Raw genomic sequence first — 23,346 nt, forward strand, 5'->3', positions numbered from 1 at the left:
ACTGTTTTTTATCCGTGAAGATTGCATTCCTATTTATAAAATTAGAAGTTCACACATAATATTCAGGATGGAGAGAAACGCCACATTTTTTTCCTTCACCGGCATTGCCATCATATTCATATGCATAGGTGAGACTGTCATTTTCATGAACTCATCAACTATCATAGCGACTCTTCATTCTGGCTGGCTGAACTTCATGATGAGTATTCTCTAAGTGTATACTAATTTAGCTGCTCAGTTTTCCACGACTTTAATGCATCTTCACATATAGCTTCTAGCTTAAGGGTGAGACCAAAAATGTTGAACCAACTACCGTTTCTACCAGTACAGGAGTGCGCATCTCAAGTAAACTCTTTGCACCCTGCTTCCTATCTGTAAACGTAACAGCTAAACTAAAGAATTATACAGTAAAATATACGAGTATGTCTTAAGTAAACTATTTGCAACCTGCTGCCTAACTGCAAAAGCAACAGCTAAACTTGAGAAATGTTGAACCAAATACCGTTTCTACCAGTACAGGAATGCGCGTCTCAAGTAAACTCTTTGCACCCTGCTTCCTATCTGTAAACGTAACAGCTAAACTAAAGAATTATACAGTAAAATATACGAGTATGTCTTAAGTAAACTATTTGCAACCTGCTGCCTAACTGCAAAAGCAACAGCTAAACTTGAGAATTATACAGTAAAAATATAACAATAATATCACCTACATCGTTCTGTCACAGTAAAACAGTTTCAAAATAACAAAGGATTCAAAATAAACACATTTAAGGTTGTTTAGACTCGTCGTACTACATGCTTCCATGAACAAAATAGTGACTCAATTAGAATAGGAGAAAGTTGCTTTTGACAATGTGCTTCCCAAGAATTTATACATCCACCTGCCACAGATAATGAAAAAACAGAAGTTGAAACTCCTTTATTTTCTTTTTACTCGTACATGACTAGGTGTGTACATTAGCAAATACAACGCTCCTGAATGGTTCAGAATTTAGCACTGTAAGCAAATGGAAACAAACTGTACCTTCAGAACCTAAAATTGAAGGGGTAAAACCCATTGGGCTCTAGATGTGTAACGAAACTCTTGATTGCATCAAATAAATATGAACACAACATAAAGAAGCACCATACACTTTTCAACTCAAATTTACCCACATACAGAAGTATATGATCACTGGAATGTAGAGTCCTTATGTGGTAAGTGAATATTTAGAAACTCTCATGGCAAGCACGCTCTTCATGTCCATGTGCCATCAATATTAGCGACATAAAGTTCCAAAGCCTTTTTTGTCCACATTTCAAGCCATGATTTTCAGTCACTATCTTTGAAGTCGTAGAGCTGCCGGATATTTCCTGAAGCTGCAAGTTTATCATGTAAATTCAAAACTCAATGGACAGTATGTTCAGCAAATCAGCAAAACACACAGGTATATTTGCAAGAAAAATCAAAGGTTTTCAATTTTCCTTTTTAACAAAATATAGTATATGTTTGAAGATAGGGTATTTTCATGGTTTATTAAATCTCACAGGCATTCTAATAAATAATAATTCTCGTTTCTCCTAGAAAACAAGGGTGAATGGACTTGAATCAGACCAAGAATAATTGAAAAATCTTGGAACGTATGCTTAGCAATCACTCTATGGGGAACTCAATCTTATTTTCTTACCATGGAGCCATTCTCGAAAATGAACATGAATAGCTTGCGATAGGTCTTGTCTCCTGCTATCGTCAATTGATGCATTCCTCAGAGTCTGCCTTAAAGACTCCACAGCTTTGTTCTGTTAAAAGGAAGAAGATAAGGCATTTAGTTACTAGGTTAAATGAGTAAAAAGAATTCATGCTCTTTGAAGAGATGAAATGACCTAGTTAATTCCTTAAAATGGTTTCTAAAACAACGAATCATTGGCTCAACTGTAAAGACTACATATATGTTCACGGTATTAATAAACTAGAATAAAACCTAATCACCATATTTTTAGCACAACCATGTATCAAGCATTATTGCTCCAGACATAACAAGAAGGATTCTTGCTCCAAAAGATATGCCGTTAGCTAAGGATATTAATTAGTACAGTTACGAAAATGCAGAATGATTTTATTTCATATCACTCTTATAGTGAAATACCATCAAATTGAAGCCAAATTCCATATTAAATTAATCGCTTGCCATATAATTTAGGCAGAGCCACGCTCAGATATCTGTAGCAAACCAACCAGAAGTGTAAATAAATCACTAGCAAGGATTTGGACTTCTTGGTACCTCATGGATCATAGAGAATCATCAGTCCTCTGTAACTTTGATAAACCCTTATAGAGTGGAAACATAATCACAAGTAAAATAACAAATCATGAAGAACAAACATAGCACATCAAGTTTTATTCTTCCAAAGTAAGCATAACTTTGGATAACTTTGGTTTTCATTAAAATTAACAAACCGTTTGAAAGAATGGCATTGTCATTGTACACATACAAAAAGATTCAGAACAATTGATCAATAAAGTAAGAAGGAAAAAAAGTCAGGATTTCTATGCTTGGGGACATCCTTCGGCATCTGCCTACCCTGTCATGTACATGACTTAACACTCCTGGTTACACTGTCCTGCTCTTGGAGGTATCCTGGTTTCCACAGATATTATGTAGACTTCTTTAATAATTAATTATTAATTACAACCTTGCACGGATGATGACAAATCTCAGCACAAATAGCGACATATTCAAACTAATTTGATTATACTCATCACCACAATCTGATTTCTTGATCTTACTAATCAAGACTATACCGTAACTCCTCCAATTTCCATCTAGTCCTTAAACTTTAGCACAAAACGTAAGAACTTCATGAAAAATACAAATCTACCTTTTGTTGTTGAGCTGCCAAGTATGCCTTCGGCAATATAAATGGATTGGCTTCTGTTCTGGGCTGATGGTTGAGCTCGGCATCATTCCATTTTGGGATCTACTCATAATCACATCCCAAATAAATACTATACACTTGTCTCTTAAAAATTTCAGACAACTAATAAGATGTCTAGCTAAAGCTGGAAGCATATGGCACATACCACAAAATTCGTGTATCTATCCGGAGGCAAAAGTGATGCATCCTCTGCCTGTACATCTGCAACACCTGCTGCATGCGGTAATGAGTCATGTGGGTCCATAACGCCAAGAGTAAGAAATTTGTCCCATTTGTTGACTGATGGAATGATACCCACTTGAGCTAAATGTGCCTCTAATTTTGGGTAAAAGGTATTATAAGGTGCAACCTGAAACAAAGTACATCCATTACAATGACAACAATAAGTACTTTCAACTTAAGCTATTCAAGTGCAATAATGAATTTGTTATATATAGTAGTATGATAACAAAATTATTACTCAGAGGATGGAATTTCTCCTAAACCCTAAATTGACTAATACAGAATGCAAATATTTAATACCAATAAGTTTCTTCTAAAAAAATTGATAACTGGCCATCTCAAAGTTATCCAACAGACATCCACAATTTTCATGGGAAGAAATTTAACGTGCAATATGCAAAAATTTAAAGTAAGAACCCTCTAATACATAGCACCCACTTCCTTACAAAATACTGCCCCCACCCCCCCAAAGAAACCTAGGTACAGATTCTTTTCCTGCCATCAGACATCTTAGCTGATTTCATTTCTTTGGTCTCATTGGTTTTTGGCTATTTGAAGACGTTAGTATAATATTTCAAATCTATCTCCCTATCATCCAGTTTCAGTGGTCAAACTTATATTTGCAAAAATAGTATATTATTTGTTCTAAAGAGTGAAAACTCAAAGACTACCAACCTGTAAATTATGGTTTTCACCAATTAGTAAAGGTTTTTGATTCACAGCCATGTAAAATATACATTCCCGACAATTGGTGATACGTATTCGCATTGTTGCAACGATCAATTGGACTCTTTCACAATGTTCAATTCGCACCACCTGTATAATAAAACATAATAAAAGTCGTCCTCATAAATAAAGACCTTATGAAAGTATGTATAGCAATGTCAGCACATCAAAAGAGTGTACAAATGGTGAAAATAGGCAATGGGTTACTAAAATAAAGCTCGTATCTCAGTTGGGGAAATTGTAGGAACATTTTCAGCATCTCTGTTTTCATTCCAGTTTTTGGAGGAAAAAAAGTAATGCTTTCTTAGAAAAAATATTCAGAAAAAAGTGCAGAGTCAACATCCATCCAACATAATATGATCTCCCTCCAAACAAGACAATGTAAATAAGGAAATGCAAACATAAGCAAAGATGGCCAAAGATGCCTACACTCAAGCTCAGCATGTTCAAAGAAGAAATTATCGCAACAGGATAGAGGTGGTGAAAAAGAAAAACGAAACAACAATAGATAAGTTCAAAATGATGAATGCTACATTCGAAGAAGATGCCAAGTGGAAGGTTCATGCATTACATGTACAAGTTATTGGCCCAGCTGAAAAACTAAGCCCACAAGAGAATGCCAAGAATTTTGGAACAAAGATTGGAATATCTGATATTCCCTTTGTTGTCGTATGGCAGAGTGAGAAGCGATGAGTCTGGAGCTAAAGCCTTGATTATCTCTTTCACTGATATGGAAAAGAAGGGCACTCAAGGGTGACAAATATAGGTAGACAAACTCACTCCAGTTCAAGTAACACATCGCAAAGAAAACATGCTACAAGTGCTCGACACAAGAAAGGAATGTCTCTGATTGTTTACCCTTACTGCGAGTGGTTACCTGCTGTAATACCGGTTCTTCTGTCGTCCTGGTATCGACCACCCCTGTAAGGTTGTCGATTATTGCTATCCTGCCAGGGTGAATAATCCCTGTCATAATTGTTCCGACTATTGCGCCGATAGTCATCATGTCGGTCATCTTCCCGACATGTACATAGAGATGGCAAGGTCATTATTACAAAGCAGCGAGCCACATGATAGTGTACGGCCTATGAGACCTTACACATGACTATAAGGTCTTGCAATGGCTCCCTAAGAACAGATGCCAGGTATCTTAACGTAATGAGCACAGATACCACTATGTATAGAAAGATCCATCAATGCCCAATGTACAAGGATATAGATGGCAATCAGTATCTTGTCCCGTACCACAGATACCACAAATGAGCTCCATGATAGATGCGTGTTGTGCATAAGGACATAGATGTATCTTGTAGGTGGATACGAATCAAAAGAGGGCATCTTAGAGAGTTACATATTGCGATCTGCTACTTCTCACCTACCTACACAAGGTTTGCACCTCTCAAAGAATCAGCACATTTACCATTATACGATGATATCATGAAATTTTCTACTGCGGGCAATATAGTAATCTTAGAAAACTTCAACGTACAAACTAAGGATGACAAAAAACCATGTTTGACACAAGGCTATGATGAAGAAGGTATGGCAGAAGACGTTGGTTTAAAAGTGACAAGCTCAAGATATGAGTGAAGTAACAAAATATGGCAAAACCTTTTCTCACCTTGAGAAGTGCACATGGATTTGTGATATACAAGGTCTTTCACAATGGCATAGATCATATGATTTTGACATGTTAGAACCCAAAGGGAGATGTAAGCGTAGTCAATTACCTGATGACGTCCCCATTTCTTATACAGGAAATAATAGAGCTCACTATCTCTAGTAGACATATTGGCCTAGCAGCAGATCATGCATATCTACACTTTTGAGGTAAAGGATGTATATGCTAACAACTATAGTGGGCTTGCTAGATACCAATTTACCCGAGAGACAATTGACGTGTGTCGTTCTAGAGAATACAATGGCATGCACAACTAGAGTGAAACAAGGATGCCCACTATCACCCACACTCTTTGGTCACTATATAGATGAGATATCACATCACATAGATAGATTTGGCGGTTCAGGAGCATGCCTAGTGGGTATAGCTATACAAATGTTACTACATGCTGATGATATTGTGCTGATCTCCAACTCTCCGACACCTTGTAATAATTTTGCATAGACAAAGGTTTGTTAGTAAACCTAGGTACAACTGAATTGATGGTGTTTAAAACCACTCAAACATGGGTAACAAGATTAGAACAAGAATTCTTCTTGGGAGAAGAAAAGGTTGTATACCCAATCCTAGATACACCTACGAGTAACATTACGTGGCCTTGGTCCTCCTTACACGAGGGTGCCAATGCTTGACTTTCTCATAAATACATAACCCTTGGCACCCTTGAAAGACAATGTGCACATATAGAAATCCAAAAGCCGCAAACTAAATTGTGGCTATTTGATACACTTGTTACATTGGCTCTTCTCTACGGAGCAAAAACTTGGGGACCAAGTATTAAGACAACAAATAACTGGAAAGATTTGGAGAGACCTTTAGTCTTTACAATTGCCCCCTTGTTAAGGAGCAAAACATCACCATTATTTATGTGGAGATAGGAGCAACCCAAATGATCACCAAGGCATTGTTGCGATCAGTGAACGATATCCAACAGTTTTGGGAGTTGTCTAAATGAAGGGTCAAAGTTGGCACTTCTGTCATCAAAAGAACTTGCTGAACACAACGATAATCATTGTGTGAGTCATATGGCATAAGCATAAATGCAAACCCCCGTTCGAATATAGCTTGGATTATACCCATCTAAACATGGCCAAAGAGAAAATGAATAGAGTATTCCAAACTGATTATCAAATTGAATAATGTAAGATCATAGATCAGCACCACAAAGCTCTTGGTAGGAAGATGGCCCACTATAAGGCACACTTTATAAACATATTGTATGATGGTTTCATCATCAGGAAGATCTCTCCCATGTGTTATGCATTGTTATAGGGAGATTGTGTACCTCTTCACACCAGTTAGAGATTGAATTATGCAGATATGCACACACTCCTCAAAGAAAGAATTTGCCAATTGTGTCATAAGGGAATGGAATCTAAAAAGCACCCATCTTTGTCACTGCAATGTATTTTATTAAATAAGAGGGAGATATCATTGCCTCTTTAACCAAGGGATTGACCCACTATATAAGGTAATGGAATATGAGGACCAACGGTGCTTGGGGCTGTTCTTGTTAGAACTCAAGAGACACAGGGAGAAGTTGAAGGACAACAATACAACCACACAAGCTCATCAACAAAGAGCAATCACAACTTTCTTTAGCCAAGAGTCGATCAAGAAATACACAATTAGACTCCTAATTAGTGTAAGGAAGTATAAGATAGAATGACAGTTTTCTAAGATATCTAAAGGCAGAGATATAGAAACTAAAAACAATTACGGGGTTTAGCACATAGGAGGGATTAAAGAAGTAGAAACAGTTCTGCAAAACAAACAAGGTAGGAGTGCACACACACATATATATGTGCTATCCAAGATACATAGAATATGCTCTTAGCATAAGAGCTTTGAATGCTGATAGGACAACTAAGTCATGGCCTCATAAATACCTATTTAATGCTGAGTGGAATCTTGTCCAAGGATCTCATTCAAACTACATAATATTCTCTTTAGAAGTTGTAGTACAACTCTGAAACGAGAATGTACACCTTTGACAAAAATTAGAAAACATTAAATAATATAAACTCATTTTTCTGCTTAGTTAGAGAAACCTAAAGGGCCTTTAATCCCAACAAGGACATTGTAAAGGGGCTTATTGTTGGGTAATAGTGATTTGTGTGCACCTCGGCCTCGGCCTTGTGGAACATGATCTCGCCACCCTTGTCATTTATAGATACATGCCATTATCTCCCACCACCATAGGTGCCTCCCCCGTTCAAGATCTCTCCATTCTAGATCAACCCATGCTAGAGATCTTTTGAAGACAAAAATGCAAGCTATCTAACTTGAGAATTTAACATGTATAGATGATGGGATTCTTTAGTCACTTTCATTTTCATTTAGTTAAATTAAGTTTGGGTTTCTTATTCTCAAATATGAGACAAAATTTTAAGATGTAAAATCTTTTCTGATCCTATAGACCATTTTGGACTCTTACAGATGTTAATATATCTTTTTTTCTTTTTACACTTTGTTTCTTTGAAATTTTTCCTTTCCATGTTTTTTTATCAGAATGTTTGCCATGGCCATGCCATCACCATCCTACATAGCCCAGCCTCCTTCAATCTTGCCTATCTTACCTTACAAAGTTTTAGCCTATTGACGGTAGTCTTTTTCTTTAAGAATTTAAAGGTATCTGTGATACTATTTTAATATGTATAAATCATGATAATTGTCTGGACTTACAGTAATTTATTCCCAGTTCACTTTTTGTGGGAGGTGTTAGCATAAATTGATCAGTAATGAGAGTAGAATTTTACATTTTAAATGGGAATGATATACGACATCAACCCAGAAACTTAAGATTGAATAATTTAAAGACATCACAAACTTATCATTCCATCACAATGATTTAGTCAGACCTGTGTTTATAAGGATGCAACTTAAGCATATGTTCCCGTATAAGAATAGAACCAGAATGTCATGCACCATATATTTCAAATGCCTGTATATTTTCTGACCTTTTCAACAGCCCCCAGGATAATGATAGAGTCTGAGCACCCATATACAGAAGCATATTGCATTGGAGCTAGGATGTACACAACAGCATCATGACAATTAACAATCTGCATGAAAGGTGTGATGAGCACATGAGTCACCTGCTTACAGCATCAATAGTCTTACACATCCTAAACAACTCTCGTTATACATGTTCAATTTGTAGAAGCAATGTTAAGATAAAACTACTGGTCTACGAAGATGAGTAGTTTTATCTTTATTGGGATGTCTTATGTCCATCCCATGATTCAAAGAACATACAATGAGATCTGGTTACTGAATTACAAACAATATACATAAACCACCAATCAAAATAGGTCTCAGCATCCCAACACAATCCTCACCTTCACAGAACCTCGATTAATATCTTTCTCATCCTTGAGAATTGAAGCTTTAGTTATCCCATCAACAGATGTTAAATCACCCCCACATATATTCTTATACTTGCTAGTGGTGCTTACAAGATCTTCATTTGCAGACAGGGCAGTTGTATTTAGACAAGCATCAACCATGTTGATGTCATCAGCTTCCCCATATTGTCCTTTCTCTTTTAACCTCCCTTTTGGCCGATCTGATGAAGAATGAATATGCTCTAGAACCCAATCAACTACTGTTTGCAGAGGAACAGGAGCCGCTGGCATATCAGGATCTGAGTTTGCAAAAAAGGGCGCTTTTTGACTTAGAGGCAGCACCTCTGAGCCTTGGTCTTCCGACTTGAGTAAGAATCCAATATGGTTAAACTGTTCAAGTGATAGAACCTGCTATTTGACAAAACAAACTCAACAGACAGCCAAATAGGAAACAAACGAATTTACATTTTCTTGCAGTGGTGTGATTGACCTGATACAGCATAAAAGCATACAAACTCTTTGTAGGCACTAAAAATGGTGTTTTATCATTTGCATTGACACCTGGTGTATCGAGTAGACTTAAACCATAGGTACCATTGCCAAGTTTCACCACCATCGAGTTTTTTCCTTTACATACTTAATTTCATTTTGCCTTCTATTCGTAGATACGAAATTTACATTATTTGGAAATAAGCATCATTTAGTTGGCAGATGCAATCTGCCATATGGAATAATGTGAGTAAGAAAAGGGTATGGAGTTGGGTCCACAGGCAAGCAGGCATTCCCTCGTAAATACCATCTGTGGACAATGGATTATCAACTCAAGCAACTGATTCCAACGTTGCGGGGCATGTCAAGTGCTATGACTGGAATGTGGAATGAAAATGTGAGGAAGCAGTAGAGATATTTAAATTAGAAAACCGGTAAAGCACAAGTGGAACCCAAGGAAAAGACAAGTAAATGTCATAAAAGGACATTTGACCTGGTTATTGAGAGGCTTACTTCTATTCCAAGGCACTTTGTCAATTTATAATGCCTTCCAAAGGTGTCAAAGCATGAACATTATTAAGTTCTCAATATCATTAATTGATAATTGCTGATCCCAAGATATAATGCGTTTGTTGCTAATCTTACAGACATTTCTTTTGAGATAGTGACGATGAGAAATATACAAAGAGGACACACAATAGCAAGAAGTAAAAAAGCTTGTTTTGCAAAGGACAACAAAAGCAAAAGTTTATTTTTCCCTGTATGATTCACAAGAACTTTCTGGAAAGCTTATTCCCATCACAAAACTTTGTTGGTAAACATGAACTACAAGCAAGTTTGGAAAGAAAGCACAATTAAAGAGAATATTCCAGCTCCAAATCATAGAGAACCAACTAGCTGTAAAAGAGGGATTTTTTTCTTGAAGAAATAAAGAGCAAGTCGAACCAAATGTTTTACATGTGAAACCCATGGCTGCAATAACCAAGATCTTTTTTAAAACTTCCTCCAAAATGTCTTTTACCATTGTACTTTTTGCACAGAATAGGTGAAATTGATCAGGGTCTTGTTCACTTCCTCATAAACTTATGGCCAGTGTTTGTGAATATTGTTCATTATAAAGAACTTGCCTGCCTCTTTGCTGACTGAAAAAGGATATCCTAAAGCATCTAGTGATGCAGTCTTTAAAACAAAACAACAATATATTTGATATGACCTACCAGTGAACTTGAATCTCCTTCTGAGGATGTATCTGCTAAAAGTGAAAGCAGCATTGACAGATGCCTTTGCACATACGATAGCTGATGAGCTTCATCATCTGCTTGTGTGGGAGCATTCTTCCGTCCAGTTCTTACCTGGCATCAATTCAAATACATTGGATCTTTGCAAGGTTGAAATTGATCAAGTTACATTCTCAGAGGCAAACATACATCTCATCAATAGAGTGGGTTACAAATTCCTACTATTTTATGGAATGCTAAGCATATGACTTTGAAGAATGTGAAGTTTTCACTCCAGCACAAAGCTTGCTTTATACTTGTGGATTTATAGTACATTATGATAGGACAGATTCGGAAAAAAAAAGTTTATGACAGCACAAGACTGTTATTCTGATAAAATATTACTCACTTGCAAGGGTCAAATTCCAAAAGGTACACATCACTCTGCCAAATTCAGAATACTTTCAAATGGTAACAGGAAACAAATTCAAGGTCATAAAATTAGGTGAAAATTTTGAGTTAGGCATGGTCTTGCAAAATGCACTATAAATAGCCTCTCCCGCACCATTTTAGCTTTGCAATTATGGATTAAAGCTACGTTGCAATAAATCAGATGCTTCCCTTCAATGGTGGATTGAAACTGCACTGGTGTAGATGACAAGATTTCCTGAGAATGTTGGACTTTATAATAGATGACTAATTTGCTGGAGAATGATGGACATGATCTAAAATTACAATAGATGACATGCTAGCTTTGCACTCACTAATATGAACTACATTGTAACAGATATCCAGATATAGAAGTGAGCTTAAAAGTTCACTAGCTTGAAGATCAATTTATCAGATACCAATGAAGATTCTCAAGAGGCGAACTATACAAAATGACCCATGCTGATGTCTGCGTATTACACTCCAAACATTGTAATGGATTTGAAGGTACATTGTAATGGCCAGTGAATTTTACAAATTACACCCCAAACATTTCTTTACGATCATGAAGTTTAGCTACATTGTAAATAGAGGGTAAGCATCCTTTATCCTCATGGGTATCAACTACATTATCATAAAATAACCAAATTCCAAAAATAAACATACAAACAAAGAAACCTACTTGCAGGGGTGATAATGTGGGCATCAATCCATCAAATGCTGTTGTCGAAGAAGGCCATATATCAGCAACTGAAGCTGCATCTTTATGTGGACGAATTGGTGGCTTCTTATAATTCTGGATATACAGGAATAATAGAAGATCATCAAAGCTGACGCGCTTCTCCTCGTCAATAGGTGATGAAGCACTTGGTGACACGGTGTTATCAAGCTTTGAATCTTGCCGAACTGAAATTAGGGTTTCGAGCACGAGATGAGCTTCCTCGTCTGATAAATCCAGTATCTGAGCTATACCTTGAGAAGTTATAGTTGTGTTAGCTACGTTCATGGTTTCAGCAAGATTTGAACACATGACTTTATTTCGAAGAGCTTGAAGAGATGAGACCGGATCTGAGAAAATAAGGCTAGGGAGAGGGAGAAGTCCATATTCAAAAGGCTCTCGTCTCACAAGAAGAATAGTTAATGGTGAGGTATTTTGCTCGTAAGTTTGTTCTTGTTTAACAGAAGAAGAAGGAGAAAAAGAAGTCGAATAAGAAGAGGAGGAGGCTGTACTATCAATTACTGCGTTCATCTTCTCTCAGGCTTCTGGGGGCTCTTAACATTCATTCGTTTACAGCAGATAGGCTCTCATCGTCATCCATGGTTTGTGGATGCAGACTATGTATGCAGCTAAACCGGACGATGATGAGGAAGGATGACGAGGACCACGAAGACGAAGACGAAGACGAAGACGAAGTCTTCTGATGCTTCTGCTTCTGTTTTTTGCTCACGAGACTCACTCAGAAGAAACGAAAGCCTGTCTGTCAACGAGACTCTGTGTCTCGCCGGGTCTCTGTCTCTGTCTCTGTCTCTGTCTCTGTCTCTGCCACTGTAACTGCGTCTGCGCCTGCGTTTGTGTCTCTGTGTGTGCAATCATCCATCCATAGGCGAGAGAGAGAGAGAGAGATGGGGAGAGGATACATACATTCATATACCATACATACATAAATTCATATACCATACATACATACATACATATCTATGTGTGTACATATTTTGTTTGTATTGTACAGTGTATTGGTATTGAGCTCATATGTGTATGCTTTATTCACACATAGAGACTTTGTGCTTCAATGTATGAATACCCCCTTCCTCGGAAGGAGACAGACACATACATATCAAGAACACATGTATACTCTGGTCCCATAGGTCAAAAATGTCCTCTTTATGGACGATAAAATTTCTAATTCTCTCTCTGTCTCTCGCAGCAAGATGCTTTGATGTGAGCTATTCTCCCTAAGGGATGCCGCGAGTGACTATGGTTTTGTCTCTGACACAAGAGCCAGCCATCGCTCACTTAGTTTTCTCGGCCATTGATATGGTACCTCGTGAGCATCTTTGATGGCGAGTGGAAGAACTCGAGGTGTCACATGATTGTATGCTTGCAATTTCCCAAAATCTATGAGAAGGTTACAGGTTGTGTGCGTACGATCGATCGATTGTCAAATTTTCTTCGACAACACTATTGGTGTTAAGCAAGGAGGCCCGCTCTCACCAAGTCTATCTAATCTATTTGTTGATGAATTAGAACAAATGGTTGCCAAGTTTGTAAAGGAATGATGTGTTGAAGAAGTTGACATTGAGAATGTAGTCGTCGTGCTTTTGTTGTATATAGATTGATATAGAGCTTTTCACAAATACTTTAGGACATGTGCAAAAGCTTATGAGGGCATTAGAAATTTTGGCATGCATGGTTAATCAAGTGTCAATAACTCTAAAACAAAGATTACGCTTGTGACGTCTTAAGAAATAAATAAACCATGCATTGTGTACAATAATGAGCCACTTGAATATGTAGAAAGATTGCAATATCTTGGCCTTGAAGTTCCATGTACTCATAGATGGAATGGATGTGTTAACCGCCACTTGGAGGCAAGAAAGAAAGCATATTATGCATTTAAGAACACGTGCACTCATATTATGTCGCCCAACCCATTCCACTTCATCCCTCACATTTATCAACTTCTAATACTCTCTCAAACATGTTATGTGGACAACACATCGATGCTTACCTAACATGCCCCACCCTTCATACACATCCATCTCATTCTCACTCCCCCAATGCGCTCATTTCGAACCTCCTATCACAACACATCTTTCACTTGCTAATGTGTGGTGCATCCATAACATATCTTGACTTTACACGTTGCTTTATGCCCCTCGCCCCGTTAGCGTCAACAATAACATGTTTCAATGTTACCTTAGTATAGTCATATCCTCTTTGTAAGACCTCCGCTTCACTGCCCCTTCACCGAACACAAAGAACAATACCACGACCCAAGCAAAACCTAGAGCTTATTATTTTATGTGAGCCACATCACACCATGATTAAGAGCGTTCCTTAGCTATGCAATAACCCTCCAAATCGTTTGGATGACTCAAAGAATATATTCAAAACATGTTTTCTAAGTTAGAAATGAAAAAGGCAAAGTGAACCTTGCATTTCAAGATGTAGGGTGGCTTATAATTCACCCTATATGGTAACCTCCAATCAGTTTGGATGTCTCAAATTAGTTCATACACTTGCTAAAAATTCCTCGTTCTCCTTGGAAAGTCGAGTGGTAATTTTGATCTAATTGTTGTGACTTGAGGTCTCAATCATTTGGCTTCATGCCATATTTATCATGCCTTTATTAAGGGTAACTTCGATTTAAAAAATGCAAGTTATATTTTCGACTCAGTGTTCCTCACTCATGCAGTATGAGTCATAATATGTATTTAATTAAGCATTGGATTATTCATCATTTAAATCCTACTCACTCTTAGTTGCAAGTTTTGTTGTGAAGACTGTTTGTTGTCTACCAACAAGTTGAAACTCATTATTTATAATAATCCGACCCTTAAAAGGCAATGGTTAAAATGAACAATACCATGTTTTGCACATTGTGGTTAGTCACGTGTCCACCCAATCTTTTGATCAAATTTTCTTCAATTGTTCCCTTGTTTATATATCCACCGTTAATGAAGGAGAAAGAATAGGAATACACAAATGTGGTATATATAGGTGTTGGAGTGTCAACAATTATTTGAAATTCATTAACATGTTTAGTACATTATTAGCGTCTTATATGAAACTATGTTTCCATTCTCAATGGACACAATATGCATTTGTATGTCAAATAAATTTGAATGTTGGCACACATTCACTTGGTTCTTTGGTTGATTAGTTAGTTAAATTGATCATGTGGTATGGTTTATGTGAAATTAGTTGTTTCCAAATCGATTATTTGCTCTATGTTGTTTCGTGCTTTCTTTATGATGCGTTTAATGTTAATTTCCATGAAATCACGTGCTTATACTTTGAGCACATGGATTCAAGTAAGCGAAATATAGCCAACATAATTTCCAAAATGTGGAAACACATTTCCCATATTAATTAATAGGGATTTTATCAACATTGTCGGAACCATTTTCAAGGTAAAAAATTGTTACTCTACATGCTTCAAACAAAAATTATCAAGAAATTATCATACCAAAAATCATATAGCCTAACACATTTACCAATGTTCAAGCACTTGATCTCAAAAGCACAATCTACCTTAAATTTCAAACAAATGTATTATCTATCATTTATACACAATAAAGGCAAGTATCAAGCCTCTAAAAAGCCAATGCTTTCACGTTGCAGGCTGCAACATGTAATGCTAACACTCTCTCCATCTATATAGAACCTCATCAATATAATCTAAACATGGTTAAACTAGACGTCCATTTGTGTGGTTTTCATCCTAAAACAAAGTTAACAAGTGTGTATTGTAATATGTTTTGCTTCTCCTCAAAAGTCATTTACATTTGAGACTGAACCTTTATACATTTTTGTCCATATATGTCAATGCACTTATAGATTTTCGATGCAACACTATGGATATGTCAGAGAGCAGTTTTTGTTCTTACAAGTTACTCCTCGAGAACAAAACCAAATTGAATCGATCAAATTATTATTGTGTTATGAAACATCGTTCAATATTTCAACAATAAGAAATGTTGTGTTGACGTCTCCTAAAAAACAAGTAATAGTTTATATATAACCTTTGTAGATTTTGCTAGGTAAGCAATGTTCAAAGTCACAATTAGGTTTCTTACGCATCTTATGAACAATACATTTGTTGTATAGGAATATGTTACATGTTGTCTATTATTAGTAAATATATCAATAAATTATGAACCAATTTATAATAAACAGTGTGAAAGATACGGGATTTCACAATAAACAAGTTAGTTGTGATATTCCGTACGACGTTCTCTATCATGAATAGATGCATAAATTTCCTCTCTAAGCAATAGATCACAATAAAAACATTTATTTAATATTTAATAAGAATGTGAAACACAATAGACGTAACGAGACCCATCCTCGAACATTGGGTGGAGCATCAATGTTGCTTGATTAGAACCTTTCTCCTATCATTGGGCCCATCCTTGTTTGTACATTATGACATTGTCCTAATAAACAAACTCAATTATTTTTACAAAAGCTCCCAATATTTTCAATAAAAAAACAAGCATGTTTTTTATAATGAAATATAAAGTAGGTTTCTCAAAATAATCAACTGCCTATGCACAATGATACTTGACCAAAATGTATTGATGATTTGAGAATTGGCATGTACGATCATCAAGAGTGGAAGAGAGCACAATTAGAGTTCAACGGGATAGTGATAACTTTTTCTTTTTCCCCAAAAAAACTCCGTCCATTAGTTATAATGTGATAGCTTTATTTGTCTATGTGATAACCACTATGCACGAATTTGAAACAACATATATGTTTTCCACGAATATACAATTGATCTTTGACAACTTTGATTAAAGTTACATTATATTGTCTTCCAAGGAGGTTGCGGAATAATTTGATGGTTAGAGAAATATGCTAACAAATGTTATTTAACTTGCCCACTTGTGTTTTCTATGTTTTTCTATTTCATTTTGTAAATATTTTAGATCATGCAACTAACAACATGTTGGTGCTCACAAAGCTTTCTACTTGAAGAAATTTCATTCCAAAAAGTGTTATTATGTGGTTCTCATTCATAAACGTCCCATTTGGCATTAGGCTAGAGATTTATGCTCGCCTAACAAAACACGAGTCATGTTAGTTAGTGTGTACATGTTGGATTTACATATAGTTATGTACGACAACAAAATTTATTTGGAAAAGGTTATTGCTTCTCTTGCACGAGGTATATGGTTCAAGAGTATATAAATGGAGGACAATGATGTGGGCTGATATTAAGGATGAGATACAAGATTATGAAAAAAAAAGTTAACTTTGCATTTTATACAAGAGGTCGATATTGTAAAATGCCTCAAAACTCTCCTCCTATTTCCATTCCATCGGAATGCCTTTATACAACTTGGTAATACATTCCAAGATCCATTCGGTTATCTTGGCACACTTCTAGTTACTTTCCTCTAACTAACCTTTTACTAACTATAGCATAACTAACTAACTCAAGGTTTAACTCCCCTAACCCTGGTTATAGCCACTTGGGTTAGGTGAGGGGTTTTAGCTTGTGGTTTTACCACGTGACCCCACAACTCCCCCCTTCAAAAAATCTGAGCATGCCGACTGTGTCTGATGGCATCTCTACTCCTTGACTGTGGGAGCTACCTCCGTCGCGTTGCCATGGTTGAACGCGTCTCGCTTGCCTGTGTGTGATGGCGGCTCTGCTTCGTCTTGTTGGTTGGCTGCGATTGAAGGGTTTCCTAAGTTCTCCGCGCAGGGGATATCATGGTGAGTTTCTTCTTCTTGTGTTGTGTGAGTTGTTGATTGGAGCATATATGGCTTCATCCGTATCACGTGCACTTAGGTAATCCGTCCATTAGCATCTCGATGGAGGGAATAGGTGTTGGCCCTCATTGAACGGATGATCGTAAAAGGGCCAATCCATCGATGCATCATTGATTCACCGAGTTCTTGTCGCCGGATTGGGAAATTGACTAGGACCTTTGCTCCGGTTGCGTACTCTACTGCCCGACGACCCTTATCATAGCACTGTTTTTGTCGTGACTGAGCCAATTGTAGGTTCTTGTGTATGCTCATCCGTAAGATAGGTTGGACCTGTTGCAAGTGCAACCACCAATCCATTGCATTGGTTCGAGTATGTTTTTTGGGCAGATCCACCTTGATGTCGGGGGGTAAACGAGGGTCTCTTCGATATAGTGCTCTGAAAGGATTGATTTGAGTCGAGGCCTGCACCAAAGTGTTATACGCATGCGTGATGAAGGGTAGGATCAAGTCCCACGTTGTGTGTAGTGGATCGATGAATGCGGTAAGTTGTTGTTTAATCGTCTTGTTCATCCATTCTGTCAATCCGTTCGTTTGGGGATGATATGGGGAGGTGAATATTTGTTGAATGCCTAATTGTGTGGCTAATGCTTGCAATACCTCTCCGCTAAATTGTGGTCCTTGATTTGACAGGATGCAAGCTGGACAACCATGTGGCAAAATGATCCGCTCCATCAACTTCGTTGCTATGGTGACAGCTCGTGCATCCGGAATTGCGGCGGTTTCGGTCCATCACGTTAAGTATTCATATGTGACTAAGATATACTTGTTTCCTGCCTGGGATTCGGGAAACGGGTCGATGATATCCCATCCGATTAATTCAAAGGGTTCAGAAACAGTAATAGGCTGAAGTAGGCCGTCATTGGAATGGGGTGGCTTAATTTGTTGACATGAGTGACATTGTTTGATGTAGGTTGCAATCGTTGTACGTATTTGTGACCAATAATATCGGAGACAGATCTTGTCCAACACCTTGTGGAATCCAAGGTGGCCAGACATCGGGTGATCGTGAAAAAATTGCAAATATAAATTCCTCAAGCTTTGTGGTATGTAGATTCGTGGCTCTTTCCCTGTTTGTATAAAGCATAAGACATTGTTTTGCAATTGGAAATGGCTGTGTACCTTTTTGTTTGTTGTCGATTGGATGTCATGGGTGATTTGTCATATTTGTTCGTCGGCTTGTTGTAGGGCTGCTATCTGGGCCATCGTTGTGGGTAATTGGACTACTATAGCGTTGAATTGAACACATTGTGTTTCTACTCTTGACAACCCATCAGTGATCACATTTTGGACTCCTTTTTTATAAGTTAATGTGTACCGATACTCCCGTAAAGACATTGCCCATCTTAATAGGCGACCTGGTGGGTGTGGCTTGTTGATTAGATGGACTAGGGGTTGGTGGTCTGTTTCGACATTGACGTGGGTGCCGTGTAAATAGGGATGGAACTTTGTGAAAGCCCATACGATTGCTAACCATTCCTTTTCTGTTGTGGAGTAATTCTTTTCTGTAGGAGTAAGGGATCGACTTATATAGGCAATTGGGCGCTCCACTCCTGTTGCATCCATTTGTTGTAGGACGGCTCCCAATCCATGATTGGATGCGTCTGTCTCCAAAAGAAAGGGGCGTGAGAAATCTGGGTGAGCCAACTGACCTGCTTGGTGTAGTGTATTTTTTAATTGGATGAAGTTGTTCTCACATTTTGTTGTCCACTCAAACTTGGAGCCTTTTCGTAATAGGTGTCGTGGGGGTGCTGTCATGGTGGCCATATTCGGAATGAATCGGAGTGAAAAAGTCGCCATGCCTAAGAAACGCTGCAAGGACTTGACTGTGGTTGGTCGGGGAAAATTAGTCACGGCCTCGGTCTTCTTTGGGTCCATCTGTAAGCCTTCAGCAGAAATTATGTAGCCCAAAAACTTTAGTTGTGTGCTACCCCATCTGCATTTTTTTCATTGTAATTTCAAATTGTGTTGTTGTATTCGTTGTAGAATTTATTGTAATACCTGAATATGTTGTGGCCATGTAGAAGTATTAATTAGAATGTCATCTAGGTATACGAGCACTGTACCGTCAATGATCAGGTCTGCGAAGATTGAATTTGCCATCCGTTGAAATGTGATGCCTGCATCGGACAAGCCAAATGGCATCTTGTTGAACTGGAATAGGCCTCTGCGTGTTCTAAAAGTTGTCTTATGTGCATCTCTTGGGTCCATTGGGATCTGCCAATATCCGGCCGCAAGATCAATAGAGGTGAAGTACTTGGAGCATCCCAATTGGTCCAAGAGGTCATCTATTCGCGACAGAGGGTAAAGGTCATGGATGGTAACTTGATTGAGCTTGCGAAAGTCAACACAAAATCGGTATGTGCCATCATCCTTTTTGACCATGTGTGGCTCCGATACCCAATCACTATGTGAGGGTGAGATGATCCCCTTTTTAAGCATCTCATTCACCGCTTGGTCAATGCGTGCATGATCTAAAGGAGAACGTCGTCTTGTTGCTGTCCGGATAGGTGTTGCGCTTCCTGTGTTGATGACATGTTGGGCCGAGAATGAGACTGTAGTGGGCTTGTCAGATGAGTTGATTAGCTCGGGGTATTGAGCTAAAATCTTGTGGACATCATTTAGGCGAACCTCCTTGCTTAATGCTACCTGTGCATTGCTGATTTGTTGGTTGCATTTGCTTGTGAATAGGGGAACTGAACTTGCTTGTGGTAACGTGAGGCGACGCGTATGGAAATCGAGTTGGGCCTTGCTCTTGATGAACCAATCACATCCGAGTGTGAGTGGGAACAATTGATGTGGAAGTATGTAGAAGGTGTGCATGATTGTGGTGGAGCCTAGCTTGAGTGTGCAGGCGGTTGTGGTGTTGGACTTATATAGGCGTTGGTGATCGCCGAACAACACCTTGATTGGGGGGCTTTTGGAGGTTGAAAGTTTGAGGCGATCAACCAGATCTTGGCTGATAGAAGATATGCTACTACCGGAATCGAAGAGAACTTCCTGCGGGCTATTGAGAACTGTGGCCATGGCCGTGCACACGGGAGAACTTGAGGATGTGGATACTTGTATGTGCGGGGGTTGTGCTCCCTTCAACACCCCGTGACTTAGTTTTTCGACAAGTCGGCCCAATAACTGTTGTCAGCCAACTATACTTGCACATTCTGCTTCTGTGTCTGGTTGTTCCATTTCCGACAGTGTTTCTTCATGTGCCCATAGTTGTTGCAAAAAAACTACTTAGGTCATCCTTGTGCATCACGTGTTGGCAGGTTCCTTCTTGCTTGTAGTTGAGCATTCTGGATATCGATTTCCATCGACATGGCGTTGCTGTTGTACTGCTTCTTGGAATTGACATTGGACGACCAACTCATTTGGAGTTCTGTTTGCGTTGCTGCTTCAATGCGTTGCGCAATGAGGATGGCTTCTTGAAATGTTTTGGGGCCTTGGTTGCGCACTCGACAATATATTTCTGGGCGTAGCTGTGGCCATAAGAAGAATAACTTCATCGATTCTAGCATTGTTGGATTTGCGCGAGTAAGTAATTGTTGTAATCGGATTGTGAATTGTGTCACTGGCTCATGTTGTTGTTGTTTGATAGTCTCTAGTTGCTATAGAGCTATCTGAGTTGAGTCATGGTGAGCGAAATTCCCGATCATGAGGGATTTAAGTATTGACCAATTGTTCTTGGACTCCTCTGTTTGTTGTATGAACCATGTGGCCGCAATGCCCTCCAATAAGGTTCGCATCTCTAGTGCTTTCCGTGCTTCGGGCCACTGATGATAGCTTGCCACCATCTCAAAATGATCGAGCCAAGAAAGGATGTCCTCAGACGGCATACCTAAGAAGGATTTAGGTCGTACTCGTGGATATGGGCGATTAGTGTGCCTATCTGTCTGTGAAGAGAAAAAAGATAGCATGGCCTGATTACTCAAATTTGATTGTATTGCGATGTTAGATACCGCTTGTATTAGTTGATCCATCTGAAAAGTTTGATGATTTTCTTGGTGTTGTTGTAGAAATTTAGGATTCATGTCGATGCATTCTGTTGCACCGTTGTTCTGTATTGGAGATGCCATATGTATGTTGGTTTCGACTTGTTGTTGTTGCGTCTTGTTGTGTTGGGGTAGTGTTGCGGTTTCTTCTTCTTGATGTGGTGGTGTCTAATCTGTTGGAGTAGCGTCTTGTTTTTGCTTCAATTTTTTCTTGATTTGGTGTGTTGATTGTTGCCTGTCATCTCCACCAATGTGTGTAAAATGCTTCAAAACTCTCCTCCTATTTCCATTCCATCTGAATGCCTTTATACAACTTGGTAATACATTCCAAGATCCATTCGGTTATCTTGGCACATTTCTAGTTACTTTCCTCTAACTAACCTTTTACTAACTATAGCATAACTAACTAACTCAAGGTTTAACTCCCCTAACCCTGGTTATAGCCACTTGGGTTAGGTGAGGGGTTTTAGCTTGTGGTTTTACCACGTGACCCCACAATATGTTGAGGAAGTGTCACCATATATGTCTATTAACTTAGTACAGAATGGGGTGGTTTGGGAGACAATTAGTTCAATAGTCTTATGGGCTTTGTGGACTAGTAGATGTTGAAGGCTATTTTAGGAAATTAAATGGAATGTTGTGGATGTAGTAAAGGAGATTTGGCTAAACTTTGGTACATACACAAAAAGGAGAATACGATGCTATCAAGGGTGATTCAGATGTAGTCTTTAAAAAAGAAGAGGTTTTTGAGAAGACATGGGAAAGGATGAATGTCTTCTTCATGGTTAATGGTTGTATATGTTGGAGGTATCAACCACCTCTCTGTGTATTTCCTCCACCGACATGACGCATGTGGCCATGTACAACTATTCTTGGCAATGCTTTGGGAGGTATGTACGTCTGTGGTAGCCTAAGAGTAGTTTGGAAAAAGGTAAAAATTTGTGCTGAAGTTGTTAAAATATTTGAAAGTGTCCATGTATCATGTAAATTGCTTTGAAAGTGTCCCTCCATAAGTGGAGGTTGGTTTCAATTAGGACATAATGGGGGATATCTTACCCGCCACTAAATTGTATCATTATAGGCTTGTATTTGCTTATTGCATTGAATCACCTCACCTCAGTTTGCGACTTGCAATCCTCCTTCATCTCTTTGATGGCATCTACCTTTATAGCCTACACAAGTGCCCTAACAAAAGAATATCTAATTGCCCAATAGACAACTTCCTACTTGAGAATGAGAAATGTGCATCATCTTATCTCTCCAAGACTTTGTTAGAGTCTAACCAATTAATTAAGCAAAACATGATACAACGTATGTGCAGAAGCGTAAGACAACAACTTGGTTGTGTAACAACAGAGAAAGAGAGAGAGAGAGAGAGAATAATACATAGAATACAAAGAGTACTCAGGAGAGATAGAGAGAGCAGAACAAGAATCTAAATTCAAAAATTATATCAACACTCTGTACATACAACGTGCTCAACAACACTATAAATACAAGTCCTCATGGGACTGACAGAAGTACAACGTACTTCAATGCTCAGACGAGCGTCTGACACTAACTACGAGACAATAACTACCTAGTAATCTAAGTTATTACTAGGCTTCCGGTTACTGTTGGATTCGGCTAACGGGCTCCCCAGCTCACCGGCTCTTTCATTCACCGGGTGCTCATCGGCTCAGGCTTATTCAGCCGGTCCGGCTCCAGTTGAGCTTGCCGCTCAACACTCCCCCTCAAGCTCAACTTGAGGTCTGGTCGTAGTGTCAACGTCTGTGGCAACCGGTCCTTCTACCTGGCTCCTTCAGGCGTTGCTCCGCCTCGCTCGCGC

General features: G+C 38.4%; 1 protein-coding gene across 2 annotated transcripts; it reads right to left on the reverse strand.

The window, feature by feature from the left end:
* Positions 1–894: 894 nt before the first annotated feature.
* On the reverse strand, positions 895–12,399 carry LOC147867766 (uncharacterized). Of its 2 annotated transcripts, none has more exons than XM_087315575.1 (9): positions 11,710–12,399; positions 10,599–10,733; positions 8,887–9,300; positions 8,506–8,610; positions 3,814–3,954; positions 3,062–3,265; positions 2,860–2,958; positions 1,668–1,779; positions 895–1,359 (listed from the first exon to the last, which is right to left on the reverse strand). In XM_087315575.1, the coding sequence occupies exons 1-9, from the start codon at positions 12,274–12,276 to the stop codon at positions 1,313–1,315; spliced, it is 1,824 nt and encodes a 607-aa protein (XP_087171701.1). In that variant the 5' UTR covers positions 12,277–12,399; the 3' UTR covers positions 895–1,312. The 2 variants fall into 2 exon arrangements, with proteins under 2 accessions (XP_087171701.1, XP_087171700.1); XM_087315574.1 differs by having other exon boundaries at positions 8,887–9,303.
* Between the last annotated feature and the right edge of the window lie 10,947 nt (positions 12,400–23,346).

The sequence above is a fragment of the Azolla caroliniana genome, unplaced genomic scaffold (genome assembly GCF_043228905.1).
Source record: "Azolla caroliniana isolate FFs.n. ecotype wild unplaced genomic scaffold, voAzoCaro1.0.p SCAF_2, whole genome shotgun sequence".
NCBI classification, from domain to species: domain Eukaryota; kingdom Viridiplantae; phylum Streptophyta; class Polypodiopsida; order Salviniales; family Salviniaceae; genus Azolla; species Azolla caroliniana.